Source organism: Phaethon lepturus, unplaced genomic scaffold (assembly GCF_000687285.1).
Source record: "Phaethon lepturus isolate BGI_N335 unplaced genomic scaffold, ASM68728v1 scaffold53861, whole genome shotgun sequence".
Lineage (NCBI taxonomy): Eukaryota > Metazoa > Chordata > Aves > Phaethontiformes > Phaethontidae > Phaethon > Phaethon lepturus.
Window position 1 is genome coordinate 18,588 of NW_010518101.1, and position 16,413 is coordinate 35,000.

Consider the following 16,413-nt stretch of genomic DNA (forward strand, 5'->3'; position numbering starts at 1 on the left):
AATCCCTGCTATGTGCCAGCAACATTACCCGCCTGGAGTACCGACATGTGGAAAGGCACAGAAGCTCAGAACAGGATGGGAAGTTTGGGCTGTGCTGCTGGACGGCCTGACTGATTTTTCTTTGCAGAAAGTGCAGGCATAAGTCCCCCAAAGAATTGCCCATCCTCCTGGACAGTTTCTTCAGAGAGCATGGTACTGATACTACTTGATTTTGGGGACAGTCAACATAAGCAACATGAAAGGAATAAGCCTCTTGGAGGCAAATTGCTAATCCCAGTTTGTTGAACCTCTTCATTTTAACCCACAAACAATTTTCTTAGGTGGTTTATAAATATAAGTACCATGGGACCATGTTGCAGTAGTCAGAAAGGTTGAGGCAACCCTAACTTTCCCTGCTTAGATCAAGCTCCCTTCACCTTTCCACACTGATACAGACCACAAGGGTGAAAGGGAGACCGCAAAGAGCTATTAAGTGGAGCATGTACCAGCTACCTTAAATTGAATCTGGGCACATGCACAGGGAGTGCATCTGATTACTCTCTCATGACTATCCACTAGGAAATTCTGCCCTGCTTTACGTCAGAACTTCCTTCAAAACTGTAACGAAGATGGTGTGTGGCACTTACTAGGCAGAGACTTACACTCTCTGGTCATTCTTCACTTCTTAAATAACCCAAAGTTCTCTGATGAAGAAGAACTTCTCAGGAAATCCACAGGAAGAGAATCCTGATCATGCAGCACGTTCGCTGGTTTGAGAAATGAGAAAGCTGCCATGAAATGGCATTGGAAAAGATGAAGTCTGAACTGCTGCTGAAACCGGGACATTCTTTGTTTTCTTTCCACAGGAGCTGCTTTGTGAGTAGACCCAGCCATGCCTCTTTGATCCAGTAGCTGCTCATTAGAAGTCCATAGGGAACTCGCAAAGCAAGGAGAGATCCAAGTCTTGAGCAAGTATGAATATGCTTGGCAGTCTGCAGCAGGAAGTAAGGAAAATTCAGAGCTAAGTGCCAATGGGGGAGTAAGAAACCCCTTGCAGCTTACAAGTGAATGTGGGTAGAAGACTCAGAAGAGATGCATGGCATTGTAGGGAGACGCTCAATGCCACAGCAGCATGCAATTATGCTGCAATTGCACTGCAAAGTGAGTTTTTTCAGAGGTAGATAGCAGGTCAAAGTCATGCCCAGTGGTCAACTAGAGCTTATCTGCCTGTGCTGGACTTGCTGCAGTCCAGGGATTTTTCAAGATGAATAGCCAAATGGCATAGTCATGAACGTAGGTCTGGACATGCCCCTAACCATTAGGATAGTCAGTCTGCATCACTTAGTGAGACCACAAATTTTATAACTGTTAAAGACAACAGTTAGCAGTTAAGGTGGTGGTACCTGAGGCATCATTGTATTAAACATGAATTTGACAGAAAAATCATTCATAAACAGGTATAGGTCAAAGATTTCTGTTCTATTTGCTGAGAAAACACAGGAGAAGGATGAGAAAACACAGGAGAAGGACAAGAAAAGAAAAACTTTAAAAATAAAAGTCTGACTCCTGTGGCTTCAGTAGTCCTCCTGAGGTTGGGGAACCTGGCTTACAGGTCCTGGTGATCGGACATGCGGACGTTGTCTCACGGTGTGATCCTGAGAAAGGGAGAGCCAGCCTCATACCTCCTTCCCGTTCCCTCTGCAGAATCGTGACCTCAGCCAGCAGGACACGTGGCTGCATCTGCCCTCAGTCCATATGACCAGATGGTATCCTCCCAACCATGGAGGCCCCTGTGGGCCCAGCCACTGGCGCAACATCTGTATGGATACTAATTAGCAAGCCAGACGAGGAAATTAAGGAGGCCAAACACAGCTACCTAGCACATGGCCGTACAACCAAATCTTCAGGCTCGCCAGACGAATTTGTGTAAACACACAGTAACTCACACATCACCACACGGCTGTGAAGCTGGCTTATACAGAGCAATACAAGCCATGAACCAGCTAAGTAACCTTGGCAAATAAGACCGCTGGCGTCAAAAGATTTCAGAGCCCTTTTTGAAGGAAGGAAATAACCCAGCATGCAAGGAGGGATATTTAGGCACAGGACAGGGATGTGACTTGCCTGGCATTACCCAGGAGGCTCAGAACAACCACCTCCTGAACTCACCACGCTGCTTACGCCCCTGGGCAGAAAGGCCTCAAGGGCTGTAGGGAGCAGAGCTGGTCATTCCCCCTTTCAGGATAAAAATTAGCCTCCGTCCCCACCCCTCTCTGTGGTGAAAGGGCGTTGCAGTACTGATAGCATCACCTTTCAGCTGGGCTACAGCAGCAGAGAGACTGGGAGTTTATACTCACTTAAAATCCTTGGCTGCCTTTTGTGTTGCTAGAGTTAAATCCCGGTTCCAGTGAGCGATTTTATTCTGATGAACAAAATTTCTACATTTTTTTCTGCTAATTCTTTGAATACTTTTTCCAGTTTCCCGTCTTTAACTGTCACATAACATGGCTGTGCATAAATAGGTGCTAGTTATTATTATTATTGCTGCTTCACAGATGAAGAGTCTGAAGGAAAGGGCGATGCAAACACTGAACAGACTTGTCTCAGGATTGGTTTTAGGGCACAAATATCAGTTCTGTTTTCCACCCTGTGGTGACACATATCTACACAGCCTTCAGAGCCACTCATCATGTAGTCAGCACGTTCTGCACACTATAAGGCTGCATGTTATAGCTCTACATGGTAGGGCCTGGAGCTTCCTAATGTGATAGGTTTGGTTTTGTTTTAATGGGAACTACAGCAAGAAAAAAAAAAAAAAGCACTAAGGCTGTAAAGTTAAGCAAGCATTCAGATGTTGGGAAATGAGAATAGAAACTTTCATTGCTTTCAGTTCAAGCAGCCTCTGTCTCAACAGATTACAAGCAGTCTTTCCGCCAAGAGGTCAGAAGTATCCCAAGATAAGCTATGCTACTTCTCATCCTGCTCCAAAACACAGTGATTGCCAAATTACTGTGTTTACCAGAAGGGATGGAGACATCTGTCATGAGGTGGCCACATTTCTAATGTTGCTGACTGAGGCACGTTGAATGACTAGGACTTTGGCTTAGTGTTCTAACACCAGCTATTTCTTTAAGAATTCCAGCTCACATTTTCTGTATCTTGATGTAGAGACCATCCAGGGCCTTCTGCTCCTGGGCCTGAAGTGCACCTCCTCTGGATTTGCATTTTTAATATGTTGGAGAGGAACGATAAACATAGGCATATGTGAAGAGCAACAGCAACAAGAAATCCTGCTCACCTATTGAGGGTTTATTTAAATTGACCTGAGTAAATTCTACTCCTGGGAGCAGAAGTGTCAGAACTAGCCAGTTAGACTTTTGTTTTATTATCTGGACAGATTATGGGGCAGTGAATGACCACACAGAATCCACCAAGAAAGCTCTTTAGGAAAACTTAACCCTAAATTCCACTCCTATAAAGATGTTCACTGAAGGTGTATTTAAAGCAAAATTTAAAATATGCTAGTAGGTTTTTATTGAGATCTATCTTATTTGACTTGTGTTGGAAGGTTGGACAAGGGAGGGGTGGTGAGGGATTCACCAACAAGTAGCAGTGGAATCAAGGAAGAATGGCTTTGAGCTTGTGGCCTGGACATGAGAGAGAAATTTTACATATCAAAGTAATGACCTTATTTCACTGCTGTAGGTAGAGAGTTTTTTTAGTTTTTGCTAATAGTCACATAGCTTTCTCCTGGGATTCCTTCATAATCTTTAAGTTCCTCTTTTCTGCTGTAGTAATTTGATAATTTGACTCCAAAACAACGTAGCGTGGCTAACATTGATCACTGTACTGCTTGAAACTTCATCCTCTGTTTGTACCAATACAATTCCTTCCTCTTTATTGTTATCTGCTAACATTTACAGAAAGGACTCAATGTTATTTTCTCTTTCTATAATTAGGGAGGATGAAACCAATAAAGAACTGGTCATCCTAAGAGCCTAAGCCGGTCCCTCTTAAATTAATTGCTGGTTCACAGATTCACTAGAAATTTTCTTACAAAATCATACGTTTTTGTTTTTTTACAGAATCTCACTGCGCTCAAGATCCCCGATAGGCCTATTTGGGCATGAATGGACACTTGTGGCAAAAGAGGTTATTGGCACAGGACTCTTGCCCCGTATGATGAAGAAAGGTGAGAAATGTGTAATGAATGAGGATGGGGACTCCAGAAAGAGAAATTCAAGTTTCACTTTTAAAGTAGTTGAACTCTATTGCAAAGAATGAGATTCTATCCTTACATTTGCCATAACACACCTATGGAAAGCACAGAAACAGTTTTTATGGACTGTCACTTGCATTTTGTGCTGTTCATGTCTTTTTCTGGCACTGGGTCAAGATCTTGAATTGAGACTTAGCCAAGTGCTGAATACTCACACCTTAACTGAAACACACTTTGAGCATTTCATCTGGGGGGTGAGGCAGAAAGCAGCTTCCCCCCAGATATTCAAATCTTCAGGAACTGAAAATCAAATATCCCAAATTAGCAGACACTCAAGATAAATTTGTGCTTCTCTGTGCTTCAGTTCTCTCTGAAGAGAAATAACAGCTCTGTTATAATTCACAGTGGTTTTGTGAACATGAAAACGAGCAAGCAAAGGAAGATGGCTATGAGAAAAATCAATAGTTTTTTAAAATGGGTTTTAGATGGTGCATATTAAATAAGGAAAAGGGACACCCACTTCCTGAATACTGCAAATTTTTGTTTGCAGAACACTGATAAGCCATTTTTATTCCTTTGCAGATCATGTAGGGTTATTTGTGCTTGTTATTGAAGTGATGCACATTTGCATGCTAGACAGGTCTGTCCTTCCAATTCCTGCTCAGTGCCTATTCAGTGAAACAAAATGCAGTCACTCCTAATTTCCCCACATAATTTAGACCAAATGTGTGATAAACCTGCCGCATCTCCACCTCCTGCTCCCATCCCTTTCAACAGCAAAGGGCTTCCAAAAATACTAAGGGCAGTGGGCTCTGGCCTGGCAGGCTGTGCTGACCCCAGTTCCCTTTCTGTAAGCACTACTACAGATCTGAAGCCGCAAAAAATACCAAAAAAAAAAAAAAGAGATAGCTGTGCCCACCTCAGCCAGAGCAGCAGAGAAGTGATTACAGTTCTTGTGCATCAGGTGGTACGCGTTGCCTTTGTACTCCTTGCCCAGCTCTTCCATAATCTTATCCACGTCCTCTTCTGTGAAGTCCGTAGTGCCCAAGGCAACAGATTCTCTAGTTAAAAACAAAACACGCAACAGGAAACATGGACAGATACAGTGAAGAGAGTGACACATACCCAGGAAAAAGGAAATGATCAGACAAGATCAGGCAAATGATCTTGCCAGAAATGGCAAGAAGGACAGGCTTAAAACATGGACATGCATGTCTGGGGCTATCAGAGACTTTCACTAACAAAATGGCACAGTAATGTCCCCAGCTTATCCACAAAGCAGGTTACAGCACAAGCTACAACCCCAAGGACTTCCTGCTTACCACCAGGAAAGTCTCAGCTCTGGGGATCTGCTCCCACTCTGCCATCGCCCCTCCATAGTAACTTCCAGTAGGACAGAGGAGATGATTTGCCAACAAGGAAGACGTTTTCCATGGGGTGGACCAGGAAGGAGCAGACTGAGAACTCTATGCAGAAACCTATTGCTTCTCCCAATATTCACTCAACAGCAATAATGCTTCTAAAAGTCTCCAACAAACCTCAACATAAACGCAGCCTGGGAAGGTCAAGCCCCACTTGCCATGGGCAGTTCCTTGACCCACAGCCTGAGCAGCTTGAACAACACGTTAATGCAGCATCGTCTCAGACTCCTCTAGCAGCTGGCCTGTCCCTTGGGACAGAGTAGCAATAAACACACAAGATGACTTCTGGTAGTCTGTGCAGTATCCATAAATAGGTGATACTCATAAAAAGACTAGGTTTTGTTTTTCCCCCCGTGCGCTGGCTCTGTGTAACACAGTTACTCCCATTCCGGCTGACAGGTGAAACTGGGAGCACAGAAAATGAAGAAAATGGGAAGAGAGAACTGCATTCATTTGTAAGTATGCTTTTAAACCCTGCCAAACACAGTTCAGCACTGTTCCCTGTTTAGTGTACACGCTCTTTTATCCACCTCCAAAATCCCTGCAGGGCTGCCTTTGAACCAGGATCACGAACAGGATGCAGTTAGGGCACTTATGAGGAGAGGGAAAGGGGGACCCAGGGGACAGGAGTTCCCTGTTCCCCCTACACCGATGGCTGCCGGGGGCAGAGGGGAAGATGTAGAAAAGGGCCCTTACTTGAATTTAAAGGTCTCGCCAAGTTCTACCGCGCTGCCAGGTGTGATCTCGAAAATCCCACTGAAAGGGTAGGGATGCCCTCCATAGGCAAACTCTGACAAGGAAAGAAACAGACTGTGAGTAATTGAATGAACGCAATGTTAGGAGAAAGTCTATGGCAGCTGTCTGCACGGCTCAGCATCAGCAGCAGGGGCTGGGCTGTTGCCAACATCGGTTTCAGACAGACTCTGAAAGCCATTTTCTCTGTCCGGTTACCTATCAGCCTGAGGATGCCCTCACAGCCTCCCTTCCATCTTAACACTACTGCTTTCCCACAGCACCAGGAAAAATCTCCGAGTCTCCCTGTGTCCCTGTCCAAGTGGCTTCTTCTCAGTGGAAAGTTCTGCAGTGGAAGCATGTAGAAACACTACGATAGACTGTCGGTGGTGGTACCCAGCTGGAGGAAGTCTTTTCTAGAGTAGGGAGAAATCAATCGTCTTCTTCCAGAGGGATTTACAGGTAGCAACTGGGAATTCTTTGCAGAAAGTCAAGCTGATTGTGCTCTGCTGCCTCAGCAGGCAGGTCGAGCCAGGAGGTCCCTCCATGTCATACAAGCTATCTTGCACAGCCTGTGAAACACAGCCTGTAGACCTCACCATCTCACACAGCCTGGGAAAGCTTCTGTGCTCAAGATGGAGCATGGCACCTCAGGGGTTTATGTACTGCATGGCACTGGCTAAAAAAAACATGAGTAAGATACCCCAAGTCATTCCCATTTAATGCTGAAGAAGGAAACGGGAAGTCTGTGATACTAGTCTGTCCTTCACTGCACTACAGCTGTTTTCCCGGATCCCTTGATTGCGCCTTTTGCAGTAGGTGCTCTAAGCAGCTTCAACCCCATCCAGACAATTTCAAAAGTCTTACAAGACATTTTCTTTTCCTTGTAACTCTGATGTTTCAAAAGAGCAGTTTCCAAGATCTGGAAATCCATATTCCAAGATTCCTAGACCATAGACATTCATAAAGAATTACTGCAAAACAGATTTACCCTGGCAGGGAATTAGCACCAATGTGCATATGGAGGTCTCAAGACAACCACTGATCTGCCTCTCTTCCTCCTCCCTTATTTCCCCTCTTCTCTCTCCTGCTCCTTCACCGGCAAAAGCCTTTCCAACATTACTTGGTCCCTCCTATCTGCCATCCTGCTACACACCTGCACAAGCTACAGAGGCTGCAGTTACATGCTGAAAATATGAAGGGCTATATGGTTCATGACAGAACTGCACAAGTTCCTGCTGGACTCCACAATGGACTGTAAAAAGAGAACTAGCCGAGTTTTTCATTCCTGAAAACATTCCTTGCCAAAAGCTGTAAGTTTGGGGTGCTTTTCCATATCAGACTAGCCATACAGTTGCCCCCATGCTCTGCAGGTAGTGAAAAGGAAATACTTCATACCTCTCCCGTAGATCTCGATGCCAGAGTGGAAGACACCAATCCCCAAGGTGGAGGTGTATTCATTTATCCAGTACTACAGTAAGAGAAAAGCCACATTTGGAAGCATTAGTGGAAAACACACAATCTTGGTCTAAGGTATATCCCTCATCTCCTGTCCTCAGGATAACTTCTTTTAAGGACAAGAGTGGTTTTGAAATTACCTTTAGACAAACAGAGTGTCTTTACAGACCAACACAAATGGGCACTGTGTTTATACAGCTGGCTGGGATTAGTTCTCAAAAAATGCTCATCAATCCTTTCCATGTAAGGCATTAACCTGTATTAAGATATAACTGGACCTGAACTAGTGATAGGATGTAGTGATAGGATCTTCTCACTTAAGTAGCTGACACTGAGCCAGTTTTACCAATTCACTTGTTGTATCTGTTCTTCAAAACCTTGAGTTAGAGAATCCCCAAATATTTTCCACACAGCTACTTACATCACCTCCCAACATCCGCTTTTTATTAAGATGGTTTTAGGCAATGAGATCATAGAGACAGAGGTCTATTCCCCTGTAGGTCAGAGAAGTACCATTTAGTAATTATCTATATGACATTGGTAACTGCTTAAAAAAAAATTTAAAAAAAAAAGAAACTCGGAGCATGCTAGCCAACATTTTGCTCAGAGGTACCATATACTATCAAACAGTGTTTTCAGAAGAGGCAAGGGCTTGCTGCTCCAAAATTAGGTCTAAGGTGACCACAACTTCACCCAAGTCAAAGACAAATTTTCAAGAAGAGTTGTTAAGTGACTTCATTGCTCTGGAGTCCAGCACTTCCCCATTACATTAAAAGCAGGGGAATACTGCAGTCTGGTGCATGCCTGAGATGCTTCTCCACCAAGCACTGCTCACTGTTTCCACCATACCATGAAGGACAGTGCAGACACCCAAACAAGTCCCAGCTAAGCTAATTATGGAGCGAGAAGCTGCACAGCCATGCCAGGGCAGTGCTGCATTGGAGATAATTAGCCCTGCTCAGCACCAGTATTTATTAGGTTAGCTGCAGAGCTGTACTGCTACAGAAATTATATTTTCAGGAACTGAGTGGAAACTGCCCGTGCCTGGTATATTTACAGTTCACTTACAGCTACTGCACAGTGAAGATGCATCTCTAGTCATTCAGAGCAACTGAATTCTTATTTTCATCAAGCACTGCAAGAAAAGCAAATGTTGTTCACTTGTCCTCATACAATGACATGACAGGTTCATTCAGCTAAAATCCTCTTTTGGGTCTGGTAGCTGCTTCTGGTGCAGCCAGCATAAGCTGCACCTTCCCTGGTGTCTGGTGTCACTGAGCTGTATGTGTGAGAACCCCTCTGCTGTCAGGTAACCAGAGGTCTGGCATATGCCATCTACTTTCCTCACACTGCTTGCTTATGTATTTTTGATGACTGCAATAGCTCTGTAAATCACCCAGAAATGCTTTCTGTGAGACCACTGCTACTGTGGAAAAACGCAGTAGTTTTGATGTGAAAAGTGCAGTCCCAAGGCTGCCTTAATGTATGGCCAGTCTTGATATCTTAAACCATGTCTCCCAAAACGCTTGCCTCTGGCAGTACAGCAGTTCCCTTTCCCTGTAATGCTGCTGCTTGTTCTTTGTGAGTTTTGGTGTCACAAATGATGTATTACTGCAGGAAGGCAGCAAACCACCTGACCCTAGCTGGGCCCCTGCCCACTGCTCTCTTCAGACCTTGTATAACCTCCACTTACCTCTTCACTTGAATCATACAAACTCTTGTTTTTAGGATACACCAGAGCATCGGGGTGGAGCTAGGTCAGGTAGCTCTCAACCACTGCCAGCAGATTAGCAGTGACCACTCTGTTGAACGCCATGCCTGGTATTTAGGGACGTGATGTGCCCTTGCCTTCTGCTGCCCTTCTCTACAGGTCGCTGTTGCCCTGTCCTCTGCAGTCCTCTGCTCTGACTGGGGAAGAAGATGCAGAGGTGGAGGCTGCATACAGGAGCCCATATGACACCAGCCACATCTGCTGAGGAGACCAAAGCCTGTCTCCCATGGACACATAGCCCTCAGTTCAGTTCTTTGATCTCCCAGATCTCATGGGTTAACTCCTCAGAGTCGCAGATAGCCTCAGTAAGCTTTAGAGAAACACTGGTTTCTACAGAGTCTCACTGTAACAACTCCCAGAGGACATGGTAAGTAGGTTGTCTTCTTCCCTCAGGCTGAGCTATTGTCTCACAGCAACAATACAAGCACTACATCCCCAGGTCACGCCAGCTGCCTTGCTGAGAGGAGTAACTAATAGGAAGAGAAGGGAGACTTTTTAAATTAGAAACGCTCTTGCCAGCTATCAAAGTCAGGGCTATCTGCAGAGGCTGGTCTGCATCAGGCTTTGTATTTCAAACAAGAAAGTTAAACTGAAAGCCACTTTCCGCTATAGCTTTTTCTACTTCCATGTTAAAGTTTATGTTGTATCCAAACAACAAACAAGCAAACAAGCAGGGAAAAATCAAACCTCTCCTTGATTACCATGTTAGAATAATGCACGGAGACCTGTTCACCTCATCTGTGCACAGCACTGTCAGAACACAAGTCTTCCCTGTCCCTCACCTGACTGCACCGCTCTTGTTCCCAGCACAGGTCCACAGCCCTCAAAACCCACCCTGCCCAACTGAAGGAGCCAAGAGCCAGGCTGCAGGACAGCCCTGGAAACACAAATGATGACGAGGCCCCACCAGAGACAAAGGAGAGATGCACAGAAGAATTTCTCTGGCTTATGCCAGGTGTTACGACCATCACATGGGCATTTCTGTATTTAAATGGCATATTTTTCCCTATGGATCCCTTTAATGAACCATTATGGACTGAACTGCAATAACCTCAGCCACACCTGAATTTGAACTGAATGGAAGTAGGACTGGCCTAGTACTTTCTTTCAAATCAGTTCAATAACGCAGGGGCATTATTGAAGTGGGATCGGATTTGCATCTTGGTTCACTGCAAATGAAAATTTTCAGTATTATCTATCAGCAAGACCAAAATGCAAAGCAGATCTGAATCATGGCTGCTACTGTCCTCATCTCACCCCTGTCTCCAGGGTGCTGCAGAATCTGCCTCCAGTGTGCGACTGAACACGCAGCGAACGCCTCGCGGCACTTTGGCACAGCCCACGGCTTGTCTCGGGAGGAAGCTATGCTAAAGTGAACATGTCAGTCACTTGCTGAGCTGGAAGAGAGAATCTGAGCCAGATTTGAAACCAGGTTTGTACACACACGCACAAGCTGGCCTCGTTTTCCAAGGGTTTTGCTGCTGTTCTTATGCTCAGAGTTGCAACAGTCAGCAAATACTCATCTCTGGAGTAAACTGGCTACTGCTTAGATTAAAAACAAAAATCTACAGCCTGTTCTGAGTCAGATGGAAGAGCCAGGGAATCGACTGCAGCAGTATCTTAAAGGGAGCTGTGATTCATGCTTGCATCGCATACTGCCTGCAAAATCGTGCCATAAACCCTACAGAAGGGGACTTGGAGCATTCTGTCTCATTTCCATCTTCAGCAGAGACAGAGAACAGCTCAGAAGCTAAGAGAGGCAGAGAGGAAAACTAACTAGACTGGAACCACTTCACAAAAGCGGCAGATAGCCGAGGACTCAAGATTTAAACCCAGAGAGGAACCTCTTTGCATTTACAGCTTGTAGCGTATTGGTTAAGAGCTTTTAATGCAGGTCCCTGACAAAGTAGAATTTGGAATTTTCCAGGTTTTTTTCAAGCCTTCCCTGATTTCCCTGATCTCTGATTTGGTTCAGAGATCAAAGTGTCTGGTGAGATAGTTGAGATTCTGGGAGATACTCTGAGTCAGCTTTTGTGTTATTCACTTCATTTATCCACCTTTCACACAGAGATAGAAGCGAAAGTCTTACCAGGATGGTGAACCATGCCCAGAAAGGAAAGAAACTAAAAAGCCTCATTATATTGATATGCTTCTGGTAGGTCTAGGATGGATGGAGAAGCAGATGGTGTGGTACTAGCAGATTATGTCATCCTGGGACATTTCAGAGCAGGAATTCCTGGGAACTCCTATCACAAACATGGGTTTTCAGACAGGAGAGGCCCATCCATGTAATCACTAACTTCCGCCATCAATTAATATCATATTATGACATTGGAGTTTCTATCACAGTCTTTCTCTTTACCTCCCTACTTCAGACCATTATTTTCCATGGTGTATCACCAAAATCTTTCCTGTACAAATGTGCTGAGTAGCTTAACTAACCAGCTCCCTAGAGGCTGGAGACAAGACCACCTCCGTGACTATCTCAGCTACTACTTTCTCTGAGCAGCCAACACACTAAGCAATATTCAATTTATCACCCTAGTACAGACTGGATATTCCACTCCACCACATCCATCCACTGCTGAACAGACACTAACCCATCCTCTCTTATGATCTGTATGAACACATAGAAAAGAAATCCACTGGGAGTTGCTAAACAAATCTGGTTTCAGCAAATAGTAGCAAACTCTGAGTATCCAAAGGAAGTGGTGTGGATCTTTGCTATGCTCCTCTACTTTTCAACAGGTATCACACACAATCATCTGAGCCAGAATACCAGACTAGATTAGGGTTTTGTTCTGACTTAGCCCAGTTGCTCTGATGTCTGTGTGCAACCACACACACTACTTTGAAAAAGATGCCTTTACTAAAGATGCGTGCAGATAATGAACCAGTAACGAACTTAACCATATCGCCTCTCAAAGCATCTGCATAAGTTGGTAGAATTACTTCCTTTTCCCTGGCAAAGCTTTGTTTCTAGGAACAAGAAAATAACATTAAAGGGGGACCAGAGCTACAGATGATATTCTGACATTGCTAGCAAGGAAGAACCAAGGGACTGAAGGAAATGGCCAAATCACCTCACCCTCTGCTAGTCATGGAACGCTCCTGGCAACACAGACCCAATAACAGGCTGTCTACCCTACCACCTAGGCTTGATTTTAATCCTTTCCTCTTTGAGAGCCAAGTCACACACTGTAACACCAAGCTCTCCTTTGCAGAGATGATGTCTCCTCTCTGTAGGACAGGGAAGCTTGCTCACCACAAAAGAGACCTTTGGCTGAACAAATCCAAGTGAAGGACACCCAGAGCTCCATCTGCTAACTAGAGTGCTCCATGAAAAGAATCAGACTGGCAAGGAACATCTCTTCACACCTCTGCTACTGTGTAAAGTCTTTTGTCAGAGGCTTTGTCCTGGGCTTAGCAGTGCTTGGCTCCTGCAGTCAACTTACCTAGGCAGCCTCATGAAAACATGCAGAGGATCTATCATATCGCAAACACCAGGAAAATCCTCTGGTATGTTAAAGCTCAACATAAAAGCCAGTATTAAAGGCAACATTGGATTGATGCAGAAGACCAGCCAGGGAGCATCAAAGTAACATCTCAGCATTATTTCCTGAAATGTGTTGATCCAAATGTGAAATATGAGAGCACAAAAGATGAAGAGGCAACATCAGATTGATGCAGAAGACCAGCCAGGGAGCTGGTAACATCTCAGCATTATTTCCTGAAATGTGTTGATCCAAATGTGAAATACGAGAGCACAAAAGATGAAGCTAGAGAACATCACTTCAAGAAACCAATGAGTTTCAGTTTCCCCCAATATATTTTTCTAAACCAGGATACAGAATCTTGGGCCCGCAGCGGTGGAAGGAGAGAGCCCAAAACAGATCACAGACTTTATTCCGTGACTAATGCTTGCAGTGGTGAAGGAAACATTACATCAACTACAGACATGCAGGACAGGGGACTTCCCACAGATCTTTGCCAAGGCGCTTCAGTCGTATTGCACTAGTGCTCACTTTTGTCCCACAGCCCTAGGCACGCACACAGTTCTGCCAGTATGTCTTAGCCCTTCTGCTGTTCACCCCTTCTGGCCTGGAGCTCTAGGAATAAAAACTCATTATCATGTGGAATGACATCAAATTATGCAGCATGGCTGCTATTAGTAAGTTTTCTTCAGCAATTGGATGAGACCCCAGCTCATTTCAGTGTGACCTGTGTCTCTCTTACACTCAGCTCTCCAGAGGTCCAAGGCTTGTGTATTAACCAAGCCTAAAACGCTGTTTTCCTAATATACTGTGAATACAGATTAAGCAGAAAAGAATTTAAATGCATGTGGGCAGAACAGCAACTAAAAAAGAAGCTTAACAGGATATTGAGAAGAGGAGCGATGACACAGATCTCTCTTTGGTACTTCATACCTGGGAAAAGCTATCTGGGTGGGTCCTCACTCCAGCACACACAGGACAGTGCTCTTCCTGGCTGGAGGATCACCTCCCACGGTGGTGAAGCCTCTTCGCTTTTGGCAAAAGCTATCAATCTGCATGTCGTGGGCCAGGGCGTGACAGCCCGTCAGGTCACTCCAAATCCAATTAGCCAAAAGTGCCTGCTTTAGTCAGGTATGCTAACTTTCACTTAATGCCAGAGAGTGTTAAAGAAACAAAAATACTGCAGTAAGCAGGTCTCTGTTTATACAGGCTCACCCTCCAGTTGCAATAGGCAATAACTTGCAAGTCTTATGAAAACAGTTCTCAGAGTGTGGTCATTGGCATATTTGCAAACAACCTAACTGGCAGAACTGATCAAAGCTTGAGGAACTACAGGGTTTATTCCAGAAGAGTATCCAAGTACTGAGAAATCTGCAGCTGCAGTGCAGCCAGAGAGCTTGATGTAGCTCTGATGAAGCAGGGATACAGGGTTATACAAGGACCCCACTCAAGGACCCCACTTCAGACTTGGTCGCAAAGACTGGGACACTTCAGATTTGGACCAGAACAGGAGAACTGGCTGGAGAATAGACATCTGAGGAGCACAGTCATGTTACAGAAAGAAGAAAAAGACAAGGCTTCTCTTGGCATGCAACTGACTCCACTCTGCTGCATTTTGAATTAAAGGAGCTTCTGCTGAGGACAGATCTCCACCCTTTGTGTTAATACACTCTAATAGACCAGGAATCTCCTGGGAAATGAGCCTGAAATTTACAGCTTATACTGCTAAACATATTCCCTCATGCAAACCCACAAATGCTGAGAGAAGAGACACAAGGCAAGATGCTCAACTTTACCCTTGAGAGGAATGACACACCAAACCTCTATAGGACCGCGACAGTCAACTCTTGTCTCAGGAGCTCTTCTATTTCAGCCAGGTTCTGCTCTGCAAAGGACTTTTTCCCCTCAGGTTGGGCTAAATACATTCCTTATCTGTCTCTTGAGGAAGAATTTCTTTGGAGGTTGCTGTGGCTTTTCACATGTTATAACATGCTTCAGCATTGCCTGATGCATAAGCTGACATTAAAGTCTTCACAGTCATGAAGCATAAAGAGCTCATTTCAGTGGTTTCTAAAATGCTGTATGTGGATTAAAAACTGACGCTGCTGCTGAGGGGGAGTTGGAAATCTACTTATCCTTCAGTGTTGTGATGCAATGCAATTTTACTGGAAGCAGGACAGAAGAAAATATTAATCATGCTGCAGAAAGGAAACAGTATGCATTTCAGCAGTTAACTTTTGAGTATATTCTGAATATTTTATTTAAAAATCAAACAAGATTTAGCTGTGAGAATGGGATGCCTTCAGTGTTTCTACTTACAGCCTTGTCCTACAAAAAGGCAGGTACAGTCCTGGCTAAATATACCGGTGTTACTTGAAGTCTCATATAATTTTCTGCTTTCTCCATTACTGTTCCACTTTCTACTTTGTTGCACTGACGGCAAGCATTGTCCTGAGCAGAGCTTCCTTCCTGCAGCCACATCTGGGAGGAAGTTTACCACTGTGTATCTTTTGCCTCAAGCCATGCACATTTGTAACCTGCTATTCAGAAGGTAGCTGATCCAGCATGCTCTGCATTAAATACAGTTGACTCTTGTTGGGGACAGTGAACACTCATCCAACCTGTGTTTCAGAGTTTGAGTGGAACCTGACTTACCAATGGAGAGATAGGAAAACTAGCTGGTTAAATGAAGCAACTACTTTATGTCCCTGCAGAATGAACACCCCTGTCTCTTCTGTCTGCAAGTTCACACAGAAGCCAGCAGAAGTTAATCCACCAGCCCAAGGGTTTGTTGCACCAGTCACGACACTAACGACACTGTGGACACAACACGGTACTTGTAGTGGATCGCTTGTGCCATATGAGAAGCAATATGCCATTTTTCCAACCTCCACCTGCTTCCCTTAACCTCAGTCTTGACCGTGCCTAAGGAGTCAGCTGAAGGGTGGGACTGGTGGCATCAAAACAAACCACTGAGGGGGAGTTTCTGGAGATGGGTGCAGCATGTGCCAGAGCCTGTCCCAGACAGTGGTCTCATAAGCAGCCCTGCAGAAGGACTATCCATGCTATTGCACACCACTTCACATGCTGGATCTCCTTAGTTTTGACAGCTTTCATGTACAATCTTAACCTCAAGTATATGAAGCCAGAAAAAAATAGCATGCATTTGCAGGATTACACTGAAGTGTATTTACGCAGGGAACGTGCCTGAGAAACTTGGATGTGTTATAAACTTAGCAAAGTGATAATGCCTTTGCCTTAGACGCATTCACAATGACAAATTGAGAGGTATTCAAAAAGAACAGCAGCAAAATGATCAGGGAAATGGTGAGACTGACT

General features: G+C 44.6%; 1 protein-coding gene across 1 annotated transcript in view; it reads right to left on the minus strand.

The window, feature by feature from the left end:
* Positions 1–16,413, minus strand: part of LOC104615957 (desumoylating isopeptidase 2-like) — a 33,444-nt gene that overhangs the window by 12,862 nt on the left and 4,169 nt on the right. The window contains exons 3-5 of the mRNA XM_010296588.1: positions 7,750–7,822; positions 6,316–6,409; positions 5,118–5,259 (exon numbers count right to left, since the gene is read on the minus strand). Coding sequence (XP_010294890.1) covers positions 5,118–5,259; positions 6,316–6,409; positions 7,750–7,822 — 309 coding nt within the window. The remainder of the gene's footprint in view (positions 1–5,117; positions 5,260–6,315; positions 6,410–7,749; positions 7,823–16,413) is intronic.